At 44.3% G+C, this 17,766-nt stretch overlaps 1 protein-coding gene and 1 long non-coding RNA gene across 2 annotated transcripts in view; one reads left to right on the top strand and one right to left on the bottom strand.

The window, feature by feature from the left end:
• Positions 1 to 9,958, bottom strand: part of TSPAN10 (tetraspanin 10) — a 95,405-nt gene extending 85,447 nt beyond the window's left edge. Inside the window, exon 1 of the mRNA XM_078650773.1 lies at positions 9,507 to 9,958. Coding sequence (XP_078506899.1) covers positions 9,507 to 9,602 — 96 coding nt within the window. The 5' untranslated portion in view covers positions 9,603 to 9,958. The remainder of the gene's footprint in view (positions 1 to 9,506) is intronic.
• LOC144767245 (uncharacterized) lies at positions 315 to 1,192 on the top strand. The gene is made up of 3 exons (XR_013598118.1): positions 315 to 515; positions 601 to 673; positions 766 to 1,192. It is a non-coding gene; the product is annotated as an uncharacterized LOC144767245 (long non-coding RNA).
• Positions 9,959 to 17,766: the final 7,808 nt, after the last annotated feature.

The raw sequence follows: 17,766 nt of genomic DNA, 5'->3' as shown, positions 1-17,766 counted from the left end.
AATCGCTGTGAAAACAGCAAGAACCCGCAAAGAAACCGAAGCTAGATACGGAGCGGACGCCGCTGTGACGAGGAGCAGGGAGGCCGAATACAATTGGAAAAGTAAGTCCTGGCAGTAGTATATCGCAGAATAGGGACAGACTACCAGTAGGAGAATAGAATAGGGTGGTAGCGAAACACAGTAATAAGAATTGCGCAATGACATGTAAACAGATGTTAACTGAACAGAGCAAGCGATAAAAACGAGTCTAAAGTTTATAAACTAAAAATAAAAATTAAAGTTTATAAACAAAAACTGTTCTAGTCCCAGGAGGATGTATAATAAATAAAGTGAACCAGTAAGACAGAACTACAGATTAAAGAATGTAATATTTTAGACTAAAATTCTTTACTAATTAACTTTATAGAATACAGTGGGTTTAGAGGAGCAAGAAGGACAATTAAAATCCAAAGCTTCCTGCAGTCGACGATAATTGAGTGAAAATCGCGACATCAGTCTGAACCACTAACAATTAGGTGAGTACTACGGAGTAAGAACTGTCTTAATAAAAAGTCTTACCAAGAGTTCATTTAAATAATGACACTATGTTTATATTTGAAGGACTCTTTACGTCCTGCAATCTAACGGTGGCTTCCTCGCACAGTGTGGAAGAAAAGATCCTGAACCAGATCAGGTACATAGATAAGAAAACACATGTTTGCACATTATGCCACAAGAAGGATGTAAAATTTATAGTAGTACATCTACGCCTTCTTTTCACCACAGGAGATATTCGAAATCGGTACTATGTATGACTACCGGCACCAGCTCTGACAAGACTGGGGCACAAAAACGGCACCAAAATTTAGGTGGAACTAATCAAAAAGATTAGCTTTAAAGGTAAGGCGATTGCATTGGGCCCTTATCGGAGAGAGATATACCTCCATGGTGGGATAAATACCCAAATAGACACAAGGCAATAGAGATGATATGTGTCCTACGAGCACCCGTGAACCCTAAGTCATAGAAATACCTATATATCTCCGAAGTACCTGAATAGGGGTTGATAATCATGTATGAAATCTTGTTTTTATGTAAAAATTGTAAGTTTAATAAACAGTGAATACAGAAGGGTAGAAAAATAGAACAGACCTGTATTTTAGATAAATTTCTACAAAATGTGATACGCTTGGAAGGAGTGTGGGCGAGTTAAAATTAGGGACAAAATGAATGATGTAACTTAAAAACATGACATGGGTCAACAAACAGTAACCTTATTGTTTTTAATAAATATCTTTCTAGAATCAGTCCTGAAGAAGGTGTGAGATAAGAAAAACCGAAACGCTGCGTCGACTAAAAACTGTGATTCTTGTGTATTGACTTTTTTCAATTGTGTATTTTAAACGTCTTTTACTGTGTATTAAATGTGTTTTTAAAGCATGAATCATGTATAAAATTGTGTTGACCACATAGATATGTATTTTTAAAGATGTGACATGTCCCAAAAATTTTTGCTAAATTTGTTTTGAAATATATTTTTGTATTAAGGAATAATAAATTTATATATCTGACATCAGACGAAGTTGTTGGTGTAATTGTAACTTGTAATTTGTAATTGCACTCACGTGTAACCCAGAAATAATATATATAGTCTGTCAACGTATCATATATTGAAGATTGGATATTGTGTAAAACCATAGGGTCTGGTCCCAAACCTTGAGTACTTGGAGATATACAGGTTAACCATATTGAGGTGCAGGCCATTTTGGTCCTGCAAGAGTAAGGGACACCCCATATATTTTCACATCACAGCTTCTGACATCACAGGTGGGTTCCGGCTCGCGTTACCGTGTCCCTGAAATTTTTTCCACAAAAAGGTGTGTCACCAACATGGGAAGTTTGGAAAGCTGTGCTCTAATAGATTTGTTTTTTGCTTACATGAATGATTTGGACCTCCAGGTAAATTATTCAAAATATTACCTCCATATTTAGTGGTTCCTTTTAGTCAATCCCTCTGCTGGGCCGCACTTTTTTTAATGTCAAGACTACAACACTTCAACAGCAATACCAAGTCCATATTCAGATTTGCCCACAAGCTAAAGAATAAACCAATTGCAGAAATGTTGAGAAATTTTGAGTCTATAAAAAAGTGAATGCATTTCGGATTGGGCATATGGTGCCGAACTATGGGACTATTGTAGAGCGGGCATCTTCTATGGGGCTAAAAACCGCTTTACGTGTAAACAATTCAGTTCCAGGGCCCACTGCCACCTTCATAAGCCACAAGAAACTCAGTATGCCATACCTAGAGGATCTGTTTGAACTGACTCCATGGTTATTATGGATAAAAGTTTGGGACCAACCCCCCCCCCCCCACCTCCCTGAGGCTAGCCTTGTCAGAACCTGTATCATAGACTGCCTGTCAATCGATAGGGCAGACCTGGTACTATGACTCTCTTACTTGAGGGAATCATTCAAGACTATAGGCCTTCAAGAATTATACAATAATCCCTTTACAATCGGGCAAGAACATAAAATACGGGTATAGAAATGCTACCTGGAATAGTGTATGAACCTGCGCTTGGAGAAGGCGCATGCTAAGGAATCGATAGTCAAATACTCATTAGTGTTAACAACTAGGGGCATACAGCTTTATTTAGGATGGATCGCAAATCCCACACAGCGCTATTGGCCCGTACTTTTTAGGCTCTGCATAGTGCACTCTAAATTCGCTTTTCCCATGCCAGGGGCATGGCAAATGGATTTACCTCCATACGGTTTCGACAATATCTCTACGCAAAGCACTAGTCACTCTACTTTGTTTTGCACTTTTCAGTTCCCCATTTTGCAAAAGTCTAACTTGAGACATCACAAGGACGGGCTCATATTCCTGCAATGCCTTGGATCTCCAGAAATGTGTTATATGATTTTAAATTTCATAAGAATGGCTTTTAATATTAGGAAGATATGTGAATCACAATCACTAGCCTAATATTTGGGCTTTCTACTACATTAGAGCACTTTATGTTTAATTGGTGATAACTTGTCTTTGCTAAAATGTTTTCTACGCCGATGTCAGGCTTCTATTGTTAAAGAAACAATTAATGATTTTTATATTTTGTGACATACATGTTCCATAAATCTGCACTTCAGTACTTTAACTCCCATTGTATTGAGTATGCCATTGTTGAAATGTACGTTTTTTTTTTTTAGTATTGTTAATGCTGTGCTTTTATGGATTTGGCTGAATAAAGATTTGAATTGAATTGATTGAATTGCCAGTCGCCATCATAGGTTTCTGAGGTTTGCAGTAGAGAATCAACACTGGCAATTCAAAGTCCTCCCCTTTGGTCTAAAGTCAGACCCGAAATATTTACAAAAATGATGGCTCCAGTTGTGGCTCATTTTGATCTACAGGAAATTCTTGTGTTTCCATAGCCAGATGGTTGGTTGCCTCATGCATCAAACAAATCAGATCTAGAAATGAATAAAAATGATCACCTTTCCCCCATCTAGATCTCCTTCTCAACATTCCGAAGTGCCAACTTCTTCCGTCCAAGAATCTGGTGTTCATTGGAGTTCAGATCAGAGCAGGCCTGGGAAAGGTCTTTCTCTAAAAAAAAAAAGAGGAGCATTCAACTTTAGCCAGTGGTTCTCATGCTGCTATCCACCATAAAGGCTCCCTCCAGCCAGCTTGTGGTTAGGGGTTCAGAGCTACATGGCTGCATTTGTACGCACAGTCCAATGGTCAAGGCTTCATCTAGGCCGTCTTCTGTGACATTTCACCATCCTATGATCACCAACTACACACCCTTTAGACAAATTGGTTCCACTATTTACAGAAATCAGGAAAAGAATTTCCTGGTGGTTGGATGTGGAGAATCTATCATACTGTGTGGAAATGCATCAAGAATCTCCAGTGGTTGGGACATTGGATGCCAGTCGTCTAGGCGGGGAAGCAACGGTGTTGAACAAAACCTGTCAGTTCAAGTGGTAATTCCTGGACAGTCAGAAGTCATCAACTTGGAGTGAGCTGAAAGCAATCTTCCGAACACAGAAAATGTTCCAAGCTTAACAAGAATGTGTTAATCAAGACACACAACACCGTTGTGGTCTCCTACATATATCGTACAGGGAGTACTTGCTCCAAGAGCCTCTTGAGGAGAGAAGAACCTGTGAAATCTAACAGCAGAATTTCTCTAATTTAGCCAAGTGTAATTGCCAGCATGTGGCAAAGACGCCAAGTGGGTCCACGTTCCCTAGACCAGCCCTGGCCTGTTGCAACAAAAAGATCTTTCATGATGGGACATTTAAGGCCACATTATAATAGAATAATTGAAATAAAAGTACCTACTATGCAGGCCCCTTGGCTGATATGCAGCATTATCTGCAGATAGCGAGATGCTACCACTGGATGCTTCTATGCACCAAGGCATCGACTTGACATTGGTGAGAGCGGAGAAAGAGGGGTAGAGATAATGGCAATATACTGGCACATGCATCAAGGTAGGCTTTTGCGATTCCTTAATTGCGATTATTAAGGCATCGCAATTAAGGAATCGCTAAAGCCTATGCATGTAGGAAACGCTATAGCGATTCCTAAACATTCTTTAATTGCAACTTGCAAATTGCGAGTGGCAATTAAGGAATGCCTTCCCATCCATTCCTATGGGCCTACAGCCCCATGCGCAATTTGCGAGTACCAGTAGGTACTCGCAAATTGCTCATGCAATTTCAAGGGTGCAAGGGTGTCAAAAGGACACCCTGTTGCACCCCTGAAATTGTGATGTGCAGGATGTTGCGCCCACACATGCCACAAGGGCATGTGTGTAACCTAAAACTTTAAAAAATGCATTTTAGTGCATTTTTCAAAGTTTTTGCAAATTACAGACAAGATTGATTTGTCTGTAATTTGCGGACCCAAATAGCTATTTGAAAGTGCTTCTAGCATTGCATTTAAGGAATCGCAATTTAGGAATCTGCAAATAATTGCAAATTCTTAAATTGCGCATAGGAAACACTTTCATGCATCTCCAAAGGCCAATTTGCGATCGCAAACGGCCACTATTTGCGAATCGCACCGCTTGCGATTGCAAAAACCTTTGATGCATGTGCCCATAGTCTTTTATATATTTTATAATTAAGGGCAGTACCAACGAGCAGGCGCGGTGCGCCCATAGGGGCGGGGGGCGTAGCGCCCATAGGGGCGGGGGGCGTAGCGCCCCCCCGCCCGCAGCCGCCCGCAGGAGACACCGAGGGAGAACTGACAATGCATGCCAGTCAGCATGACATCGGGGGGCGTCATGTTGATTGACATGATTGTCACCAGGCAGGCAGTAACACGAGTGCGCATGCGTGGGGACGGAGGGTGAATTTTTTGCCCACGCATGCGCACTTGTGTTCGTGCTTTTTTGCGCATGCCCATTAGGAGCCCTTCGGGCTCCCAATGGGCGTGCTCTGGGCGTAGAGTAACCTGTGCCCCTGCAGCGCCAGGATTGTCTTAAACAGTATAATCCTATTCTGCGATTTTATGCACTTTTATCGGGAGATTTACAAAGCCTGAATTTTCTTTTCCTGGAGGATTAATTTCCAGATACCCCCATCTGACCTTGCAGTGTTAGGTCAATTTTATGCTGATTTTATGGGTGAGCGGCTGGAATCAATGGCGGGGAGAGCTGTGGCCCAGCATGGCTGATGAAACACCAGAGCGCGGCCTGTCAGCCTGCTGCCTCTAATGGCCCCACAAGGGCATACCTGTTGTGGTTCAGCGGAGGTACGTATCCTCGGAGCCCTGCACTGTAAAATGAATACGCACCAGCATGCTATACGTCAATGGAGAGCAAATCTTTACAGATGGGGAGGCAGGCCTGCATCCCTTGCAATAACGCGCACGTTTATTTTTGGGGGGAAGGGGAAGTCAACAGCTGACAGTATTTATTCAATCTAACTTTCGGGAGTAGATTTTTTTATTTTTTGCAAAATGGGTGACCCATGAATAAGGTTCATAAAATTCAGCAGACCCAACATTAGATGACATTTAGAGTATGCGCAGCAAACTACTAAATATGAATTTACTCAAAGTACAGCCACTTTTAGGGCCAAGTTCTAAAACAAAGCATGCGACTTCTGTGTTTAAGAAGCAGATTTAAAAAAGGAATATTATTTAAGCATTGTTGGTAACATGGGCTTGGCAAAAGAAAAATTAAGATCAAGTTACCAAATCTTAACCAGAAGAAAAGGAGGTAAAAGACTACCATTATGGCAATGTTTGCTACTCAGCCCCCGGGATTCTAAAAATCACATCCTACAATATTGAGCTTCACTAACATCATGAAGAAATAGCAAAAGCAAAACGCATGAATTAATTAGCTATCTATGCTCACGTGGCCTGTACGACCCACGAAAGAGCACTAAAAAATAGAATAAATACCATACTCCACAAAGTCGCAGGGTGAGTGATGTCTGTGTGAGCGCAGGGTCAGCAGTGTGCCTGTGTGAGTGATGTCTGTGACAGTGCAGGGTCGGTGATGTCTGTGTGAGCGCAGGGTGAGCAGTGTGCCTGTGTGAGTCCTGGGTGAGTGATGTCTGTGACAGTGCAGGGTTGGTGATGTCTGTGTAAGCGCAGGGTGAGCAGTGTGCCTGTGTGAGTCCAGGGTGCTTAAGAATGCACCATTTGCCCACTCTTTTTTCAAAATGTTCTCGTGGGAGAACCCCCAAATCCCCCATAGGTGGTTGGGCCTCGCTCGCTGCGCGCGCTCGCCACAGTGCAGTATTTACGCCACACCACTTTCAAATGTCACCAGCCGCCCCTGCCAACGAGACAGGTTTGCATGTAAAGGTACAAATAGGAACTTATCAGATCCTCCTCAGACAGTTCAAAGCCATTACTTTTTTTGTAAATACTGAAGGGGGTCAAGTTTTTAAGATCAGATTGCAAAGTGCACCAAAGGGTCTCGCTCAGTAGCTCCATAGCCAGCAGTGCTTCCTAAGCCATGGGGATGACTTCGAGGCCGTCCTGGGTTTTCAGCAAACAGTACTTAGGGGCTTATTTACAAGCCCCTTGCGCTGCCAGTGCATCACTACTAATATGGGAAAAAGTGACGTACCAGTGGCGCAAGGGGCTTTTAAATAAGCCCCTGAGTGTGCTGGGACGTGTGGGCACCTACTTGAGTTGGGAATGGTGGAACTACAAGTCCCATCACTGTCAAGCCAAAACTGACTGAAAGTCACTCCGGTGACATGGGGTTAGTTAACAGGTATGTACCTCACTAAGCTGTCAATAAAGGTCTCCCTATCTTTAGGAAACAATAAAACACAGTTTAGAAAATGTATATCAGCTGGGATATGATAGGGGAAGGAAGTTCTCCAGATGATTTATGGAAAAACCAATGTCTGCGAAGCTGCATGACTGCCAGATTGCTTCAAGTCTGCAGGGCTTTGCATTACAGTTCCCCGGTCTTCATTTAACAAATATGTGCCTTTTGGAAGTTGTAGTCATTATTTTCTTCGATGTAATGGATGCACATCTTTGTCAAGTACTGTTTTTTTTTATAATAACACTTTGCATTATGGGACTTGTCGTTCTCTTCTACCATTCCAGATATGGCCTAATAATCCAAGCATGCAGAGTGTTGTTGGCTAAAATGTCAGCCCTTGGTTTACTGTATCATACATGACACTGTCCTAAATACCCATTATACAAACTTTCTTGTTTCAACTCAGAACTCTAAAAAGTGTGTTGTTAACGTAAAGATATTTTGTATTGTCCGCACAGTAAAGATTTTCAGCACAGTTCTCTAGGTTGTTCCGGGTGTTATGTAATACTTTTATCTCACATCACTTTCCATTCTGGTATTTCTATGTAATCTTTTTACGGATATTGGACCAAGAGTCAGATGAACAAAGGTTAAAGAATCACAAAATGGATTTAGACGGGCATAATGACTTGGTTTTTGGAAGGTGTGTTTTCAAAGTGTATCTTTCAAATAGCGCGCTGTTATGAAACATTGATATTTTACTGATTCCCAACAATGGGTGGAAAGCCATTTGCAAAAGAGAAGGGGTCCTCAGGTGTGCCCTTGGGGCCACTTCCCCTTTGCCATTGGAAAAAAAACATTTGGAAGTAGACAATGTTTCAGTGAAAAAGTTATTATTGTTTTTTTTTTTTTAAACAACACAGCCCTATTTGCTTTAAGGAAAACAGGATGCATTGTTTTAATTGTTTTTACATAAATTGTACCTCATTGTAATGCGATCACAGGCAGAGTAGTCTGCTGACTACGGTTCACCATCATTCATCTGATGCCCACAAATCAGAGAACAACCTCATTAATATCCATGAGGCAGATTGTGAACCACTACAGTTCAGAATTTAGCGAACTGAAATATTAAGTTTCAGAATGCAAAGTGGTGAGGTCCCAAAGCTAGGACTAGCTGATCACTTTATCTTAATGTAGTGAGATCTTGGCTGTTTAGAAAGTCCCGAAAATGTGCAAACAAAGCATGGAGTTAAAATTGATCCCCTTGAGTGTTACCGCCACAAGAGCTACGCCTCATACGCAAGCAAACAAAATAATATGCTAGGAGTCACATTGGCATTATAACTTGTTCCAAGTCAAGATAAAGTCATGGGCGACAATATTTCAGTACGGTTGTTTTTTTTAAACAAATCGCTGGTTATTTGTAGTTAACCAAGGCTACAGCTCCCAGAATTCATTAGGTTGTTGAGCAAAAGTTGAGGATTATATATGCGATCGGTCACTGGGGTACAGAGCAAGTGGTTATTTTAGGCCAGAATGACATCACCTAACAGGTCCCACCTTCCATCACCTTTTTAGTAAATACAGCTCTGCTTCCTGAAAAGGGAAATATCAAGTCACAAAAGTGCTTCGTGTAGAAGAATGAAAAGCATTAGCTATAGAGGGCCTTATTTCGAGTTTGCCGACATTTGTGATGAAGAATCCCCTCCCCCTAAGTCTAAATAAGCATCAGAGTTATCAGGTGTCCCCGTTTTCACACCTGTGCAGTTCTACCAATTCCGTTGTATTTCTTTCCATTCTGACATCCATTATAAAATCAGGACTGCAAGTACCTGATTGCAGAGATTAAAAAAAGATGCACTGGATGAGCTTTTCACGCATGCCCCTCGGACACTTGAGAGCTCTGTAGAAAAGCATCAAGAGGTTAAAAGATCATTTTGTTTTGCACCAAATGGGCAACGAAGGCATAGTAGACGTGAAAAGGAAACTCTGAGTACAGAAAGGAGTGCCGGAAACAAACACGAGAATGCGGTCCATGGTAATATGTTACACCAGTTCAGGTATTTCCTTTGAATTCTGGGACTTGTAGTCTTGTTTATTTCATTATATAACAGGACTACAAGTCCCAGAATCCTAAGGAAAATGACTGGAGCAATACAATACTCATGAATCTGGGTAACTTGGCAGCTATGAAATATTGAGCCCGGGTAAAGGTACGGACCAAGCAGAAGGGGCAGAAGAAAAGTTATGGCTGTGACTGCCTCTTACCGTGGGTAGCAAGGGGCTGTCTTCCGAGGACGCCTCCTCCATCTTTCCGGACGACAACGCACGAGTCACCCTCTCCCAAACGGTCTTTAGCTTCATCCCCACCCTGAAGGCCGTCAGTGTGCTGTAGAGGGGATGGCGAGTCGAGCCGTTATCCGGGGACGCCTGCACACTCTGCCGCGCGCACCTCAAGTCATACAGGCATCATGTGAGGAAACATTCCTAGGGCTCGGCCAGCGAAAAAAGGCCGCAACCTCAACCAATCCGACGCGCTTCATCGAGATACAAAGGGCTCATTAACAGCCGACAACTTCAGAGAAAAAATCTGTGCTTAAGAATTTCCGTAGAATATAGCTTTTTCTAAAATTGCTTGATGGTAGGTGGTAGCTTGTCTTCTGAATCAGTATTCTATCGAAATGACTTTTTACCTCTTTGAACGCTGGCTGAAAAACAAAGGAAACATGTTTTCAAGAGGCTGCAGTGTAAAGGGATATCTAGAAGCAGAAATAGAACATATCCGAATAAGTTTTACGTACGGGAAGTTTTAGGAGAAATTTCAGACCATTTTTTTGCTTCAGAGAATACTCGTGTATTTTCCCAATGGCAACCACATAATTGAAGTTGGCATTGAAGAAATGCGACTGAGAAAAATTAAGTTGCTCTCTTACTTATTTAATTTTTGCAAACTCAGAGATAGCATTTCTTTTTGTTGAGCTTGGCATCAATGTTAAGTGGTCCATTTCACCTGTGATACTCCGCCCTAGCCTGTCTTTGTATGCAACAACACATAGGCCCTTATTACGATGTCGGTCGGAATGGCTGCCCATTCGGATTCCGGTTCCGAACATGAATCGGTTGTCCCGCGAGCAGATTAGGATGCATCCGACGCGGTTTCGAAACCATGTCGGTTTGTGTGTCACATGGCAAGTGCAAAATAGAAGAACCCAGGCCTAACAACAACAAGCATAGGCAGCACGAAAAAAAGAAATGTAATAGTACACATCCACCAATCCACCTATATTAATACCAAAAAATGACCATGATCCTTTGCTCACACAATACTTCTACAAATACTACAGAGAACTTTTGCCAGTCACTGCCAGCCCTGCGCACACTCACTGCATTCACACCACTACTTGCACATATGACTTTTTTTGCTCAGATTCCTTTTCTTAGGCACACTCTCTAACTCACATTCACACTCACACTCACCCTTATCATGTTCAAGAAGAAGCAGCCAAGTTTCACTGATGATGAGTTGAGAGTGCTTGTTGATGAAATCCTTAGAGTAGAGCCACATTTATTCGGGACCCTAGTCCTACAGACCTCCATCAACCAGAAAAATAAGATATGGGACAGGTTAGTCAACAAGATTAACGCTGTAGCACCCGTCCTGCGCACAATTGATGATATCAAGAAGAGGTAGTACAACGACGTCAGAAGGAGGGTCATAACATTGTCCACCAGGGGACACCAGGCTGCACAACGGACTGGTGGTGGCTCTCCTGTAACACCTGTGCACTTTACTTCCTGGGAGAAGGTGCGTGCCATCACTCTGCCGGAGATCTTGTTTAGGATACCAAAAGAAATGGAGTCTGGTAAGTAGGAACAAGATCAAAAGGCTCTTAACTATGGCCATGTACACACTTCTTCTAAATTCCCACCAAGGACTTGTGCTCCAAACACCAGTCACCAGTGTTAGCCATCTTGCCAGTACATTTCCGATTGATTGAAAAAGCTTTATTCGAGTTATACACTCATAAAAGCACAAACATAAAATTTAAAATTCATACATTCAAAGCACATTACATACATTTAAAAACATATTACAATTGAAATTCATATTTCATACACATAAAATACATATTAGTAATAGCTTGTGCAAGCTTTCTCAAGAAAAAAGAAAAAAAAAAAATTAGTACATGTTAAGAGATAGGGCCCTCCGCCTGATGGACTCGACCCATGATGCCTCATTAACATTGTTATCTGGGTTGTTGGGGGTACCACCTCTGCCCCACTTCACAATTTTCCAGAAAAGTCTGGAATCTCTTGACCCAGAAGCTTCGAGTAGCTCCTCCCAATGCTCCTCATCCCACTGTTTCTTAGCCTTACGGATGTTATCATTGTATTGTTTCCTGGCTATACTAATCGAAGCCTTATCCCTGCTTTTGATTGCCCTACCCAACTCCAATCTGGTTAACCTACACTGTTTATTAAACCACCTCGCCAATTTAATGGGTGCTTTTCTATTCGCCTTAACTAATTTAATAAAATGCGGTTTTATCAAAGAAAAGAATGTGTCGTGCATGTCTGTTGTTAAAGAGGAACCAGGTGGTACAGGATTTACTGTTTCCATGGCGGCAATAGCTTTATCCACCTCCAAGTTTATGTGGTCCAGGGAAGCCAGGTTTGCCAACACATTTGGCCATTTCACCCTTCGCGAGTCGTTAGCCATAACAGGTACGATCTCGCTACATGACTCTGTGTTGTCAGGCGTGGCCCTCCACCAGGAATGGGTGACACAAAGGGGATTATAATCGCTTTCTAATCTACCCTTAATTTCCATATCGCCTACACCACACCATAACTCAAGGCTACAAATGACATAGTCAATCCTGCTTTTATTGTGGCCATTGTCGAATGTGCAATTTCCTCCTTGGTCACTCTTTGTCCTGCCATTAAGGGCCCTCAGGCCATATTCCAGACATAACGCGTTCAACAACAGTATATCTTTTGTCCACCGCTTGACTGGTATAAGATTTAGGTTTGGGACACCCCATTGAGCATCTTCTTCCTGTCCTATCGGATGTTCCGTATTTTCTAGGGGCTCGAATGTCCTGTTGAGGTCACCAGCCACAACCACTCTATTTCCCAGTGACTGTGATTCTAGGAAGGTGGATAGAGCTTCTAGGGTAGGGGAATTCCCAACACATGTACCCCTAGCATAAATATTATAAATGTCTATCACACCCCCCTTTTCTGGTGATATTCTTAGTAATTGTATATCCTTACAGCCTAGGTCAACCACTTTTATTTTAACTTGTAAACTTTGCTTGATCCAGACTGTTAGACCTCCCATAGGTCTGCCCCTAGGGCCTCTACTCGCTGGTATACAAAAATTTAAATAACCTGGGAGGAAGATTGGGTCACAAGCCCACGTCTCTTGAAATAAGCACATTTCAAACCCATTAACAAAATCTATCCAGTGTTGTGACAACAATCTAGTGCCCAACCCCGCTATGTTCCACGAAAAAAACCTTCCCATAGTGTTGCCTTTACAAATCCCCCCCATCAATAACTGGCATAACCGGGAAGTTGGTCAAGCTCTCGCAATCACCGCCCTCTTCTAAAACAATATCTAGACAGTTAGCATCTTTACCATCGTTTATACCCATACTTGGTAAAAATCTGAGTTCACCCCCCATATCTTCCGAACATGCCATAATGCCCCCCCTCATATTTCCATTTTCCCTGTTGGTAAACACTTCATCTAGATTGGACATTACGTCCCCATTTATTACCAGTGTTGTCTCCGGGATGTTTCCTCTGGCCATATTATCCCCAAAATCAATGGGTTCAGCTGCTTTCCGTCAACATCCCCACCTCATGTTCCCTAGCCCATCATAAGGGTTATATACCTGTTTATAACAGTCACTTGGTCGTGGGATAGGGACAGAAAAAGGGTTAATAACTGCCCAAGGAGAGAGACTAGTTCTCACTGGCTCGTTGTTCCCCCCCAGGATAAGTGGCCACCGGTCTTGGGTAAAAAAAGGTAAGATCCACAACACCAATCCCACCAATGCTAATACTCCAACCAGGTCTCGTAATTAACCCTACTACCCTTGGGTCTTGGAAGTTAATTATAATACATTCGCCCCCCTGTTTTTTCAAGGTACTCCCTATCCAGTTAACCCTTCTGACCCCAATAATCAAACCATCCACTCCCCCTGGCAAAGGTCTATTGACCCGTAACCAATGCATAGCTTTGTTTTTTAACATGCCATAGGTTTCTCTTTGTCCTTCCAATAAGGGTGGAACATTGGTGAGGATAGCCACATAGGGGTAGGAATCAGGGGTGAGTTGTACCGGGGGTATCCTAGTCGGAAGTTTAGTCACATGGGATGTTGGTTGGCTACGTTCTGGAACAACAAGGCTTGGTGGGGCAACATTTGTCAATGCTGTAGTAGCCTCATTTCCTTCAGCTATACTATTTCCATCCCTTGGAGGACCACCCCTACTTGTTGCCTGTGAAACGTGCAGCATATTTGTTCCAACACCGTTATTACAGGGAGCTTTATCATTACTTGTCGATGTGCCATGACTAATTGTCAAAGTGGTTGGCAAGGGTGGAATATTTTTGTTAGCAATAGTGGCGGCGTTTTTTGGACTTTCCTTTCTGCCTTTAGCTGCAGTACTGTGGGGCTTAGTTTTCCCGCAATTTGCCGTAATCGATGGGTCAGCGATAATCTTGCTACTCTGTCCTTTGCCCCGCTGGCTGGGTGCACTGCTCACAGTTGGAGGTTGTAAATCAACCAACGGTGTACCTGCATCTCGCTCAACTAGTTGTTGCTTTTTCCCATTCTCTTCCATTTTATGACAAGACTTAATTAAAGATTTTGTGGAAAAAAAGTTATCTAAGCTAGCCTGCTCTAGATGGTCCAGTTGTTCTGCTAGCTTTTTGAGTCTAATCTCAAAGGGGTTTAAAAGGGAACGTATTAATTGTTCCAACTCCAAGAAGAATTCTGGGTTAGATGTTGGTGGCCCAGCGGAAGCTATAGTAATGGGATCTATACCTGATGATAGTGGTGTCGTAGGAGTTACCAATATTATGGTGTCTACACCTACTGAAGCGGCTTCACCCTCTCCCGTTGGTAGTCCAGTAGAGTTCTCTACAGGGACATGACTAGGGCGTGTGTTAGCGCCCAATTTCCTATATTTCCTTGGGGGTTTTGGGGCTTGACATTTTTTTACAATAGCACCCCTTTTCCTTTTTGGACAGGGTTTGGATTTTATAGCATGTGCTTGGACACAGAGTTTTAGTGTAGCATTTTGCCCAGTAGATGAATGAGTGGAAACATTTGGGGACTCTACGGGCACAGTAATGGCTACTATGTCTGAGGGGAAAATACCCAATGGCTCATTGGCTAGAGGTGAATCGTGCGGGATGTCATGTGTAACTGGTAGTAAAATAGATGATAACGGGGTGACCAATGAAGGGAAACTTTGACGTTTCTCAAGAGGGGTTTTCATAAGCTCTATGGACAGCCTACGCCCAGCACGTCTTTCTGCCAAGGCGATTTCCCTAGCAATATCCTGAGGCAACCGTTTAAAATAGGTGTCTAGGGGGCCCATGACGGCAGTCTCCACCTCGCCCATGGAAGGCAGCAGGGTGGAAGTGCTTGTAGAACAAGCCATATAGCTAACCCTCGCACCACCTCACAATGTAATAACAGGTCAGGGCGATGTCACTACACAAATGGCTTACGAGAAATACCAGAACTGTAAATATTAGTGGGGTGTCCCAGCCCAGCCTCTGACGGCCACAGACGGTCCCGCCCTTGTCCCGGGCTTCTCCCGGCAGCTCCCGCGCGCTCCCGCGCAGCGGGACTCTAGAGACAGTTATAAACTGTTGTGGGTGTGCCAAGAAAGAGCAGACGGGGAGAGCGGGCCAGGTGTTGGTGATCAGGCCGTGCGGGCGCTCCTGGGAACAGTAGTTCCTGCGCTCGCAGACGCTCGCAGCCCCACCTGCAGAGGCACACCCCCTCCTATGGGTTCCAGGGCAGTTTGTTGTTCGTCGGAGAGGAGCCACCCACGAAGCGGGACCCGCGGAGCGGGTTCCGCGAGAGGTAGGGGTTTAAACAGCAGCAGCTCAGTCCCGGTAAAACAGCAGCTCAGTCCCGGTTACAGCAAGAAACAAAAAGGCGCTCCACCGGCCATCCAAACGCAAATGCCTTTTAAAACACAAGGGTGAGAGAGAGCAGGCGGGGAGAGCGGGCCAGGTGTTGGTGATCAGGCCGTGCGGGCGCTCCTGGGAACAGTAGTTCCTGCGCTCGCAGACGCTCGCAGCCCCACCTGCAGAGGCACACCCCCTCCTATGGGTTCCAGGGCAGTTTGTTGTTCGTCGGAGAGGAGCCACCCACGAAGCGGGACCCGCGGAGCGGGTTCCGCGAGAGTACAGTACAGTACATTTCCACTCACTGTCAGGAAAGCAGAATTCCAGGTAAGATGGTTGGGAGGAGGAGTATTTGCAATAACTACATCTCCCATCAGGCTCTGTCCTATATACACTCTTCCCACCCAGCCTACCTGGAACTCTGCTTTCCTGACAGTGAGTGGAAATGTACTGGCAAAATTGCCGACACCGGGGACTGGTGGAGCAAAAGGCCTTTATAGGAGTTGTGAACAAGTAAGGCACCAGTGTCCGCCTTCTTGCTAGGCCATTCCCAATCACTGTCCGGTGAGCAGAGTTCCCGGTGAGCTGTTTGTGCTGGGTGGGAAGAGTGTGTGTATGACACAGTCTGATGGGAGTTTTAATAATCGCAAACACTTCTCGTACCACCCAGCCCAATCAGCTCATCTGGGTCTATGGCTACCTTACAGTGAGGGAAAGTGTGCTAGCAAGATGGCTGGCAAAGGGGACGGGTGTTTGGAGCAGAAGGGCCTGTTGGTAGTTGTGGTCAAGTCAAACACCATGCACAAGTGTCAGCCATCTTGCTAGTACATTTTCAACCACTGTGAGGAAAGCATAGTTCCTAATAGCCTGGTTGGACTGGGTGAGAGAAGGAGTGTTTGCAATGAGTACTTCTCCCATCAAGCCCTGTCCTGCACACACCTTTCCACCCAGCTGAACCAGTCCACCTGGAAGAGTGGTGTCCAGAAAATGAGGGGAAGTGTATTAGCTAGATGGCCGACACTGGTGACTGGTGTCTGACTTGACTACAACTCCCATGAAGGCCTTGTGCTCCAAACACCACGCACCTGTGCCAGCCATCTTGCCAGTATATGTCCACTCACTGTCAAGAAACCATTCATCCTGGTGGCCTGGTTAGGCTGGGTGGGAAGAGTGGGTGTAGGACAGGGCCTGATGGGAGAAGGGGTCACTGCAAACACCCTGCCTCCCACCCATTCCAAACAGCCCACCAGGAAGAGTGGTGTCCTGACAATGAGAGAAAGTGTATCAGCAAGACGGCTGACACTGGGGACTGGTGTCTGACTTGACCACAACTCCCATCAAAGCCTTGTGTTACAAACCCCATGCACTAGTGTCAGCCATCTTGCAAGTACATTTTCAACCACTTTCAGGCATCAACAAGATTACTGCATTGAGGACTCTCACTTTTCCTTGGACGAGGAGGAGCAACCAGGCCCATCAGGTTTGGGGTGGCAGACAGCACCAGCATCTACAGCAGTATCGACTGCTACAACTCTCACCTCAGCTACCGACACTCAGCTGACCCCTTCCCTGACAGACACAGCAGCCACGGCAAGTAACAACAGCACAGCAACACAGAGAACTCTGGAACAACAACAAAGTCAATGAGGAAGGAGGCTCCGGGTTGAATTTAACACCGGAAATTGTGCATGTTCGTGGGGGCAGGGGTGGTGGGAGGGGTCATGTGGATTCATGCCGTAGATAAGCTGGTGCTGCGAATTACCACCCAAACCTCTCCTGGGTACTCAATGCTTATGAGGGGTACCAGGGAGAAATGGGCCAGGTTGTTCACCACCACCAAAACATCGAACAGCTGCAGGCCTCCCAAAACCAACGGATGGGCCTTTTCAATGACTAAATGGACAAGTCATAGGGTTACTGCGGGATATCGATACCAGCCTCCGCCAGATAGCTGTTGCAACAACATCTGCACAAGCCACAGGGAGGGACGTTGATCCAGGCGGAGAGTCCCCAGTACCCCAGGAGCCTGCAGCTGTGGGTCCCCCACCTAAACGTGGGAAGTGGCGTCTGAGGACAAATCAGTGAGTTGGATGGCAATGCACCACCCCCAGGAAGTTAAAAACGGTGCTCTTGATATCCTCCATAGTGTGCCAAGCGTTCACTTTATTGACTGTCCCAAATATCTGTTCCACATTGGATCAAGGGTCAAAGTTGGACTTTGGACTTGAATAAACTGTGGCCAGAAAACACTCTCGACTCCAATCAGTACTTTTTTTTTGTCTAATGAGCACATCACCATTGCATGGCTTCACCTATGCACCATGTATGTTAAAATAAACCACTCTACACAGCAATACTAGCTCATGTTGT

Source organism: Lissotriton helveticus, chromosome 7, assembly GCF_964261635.1.
Source record: "Lissotriton helveticus chromosome 7, aLisHel1.1, whole genome shotgun sequence".
NCBI classification, from domain to species: domain Eukaryota; kingdom Metazoa; phylum Chordata; class Amphibia; order Caudata; family Salamandridae; genus Lissotriton; species Lissotriton helveticus.
Note: the sequence above shows the minus strand (reverse complement) of the source record. Positions and strands in the feature narration are given on the sequence as shown.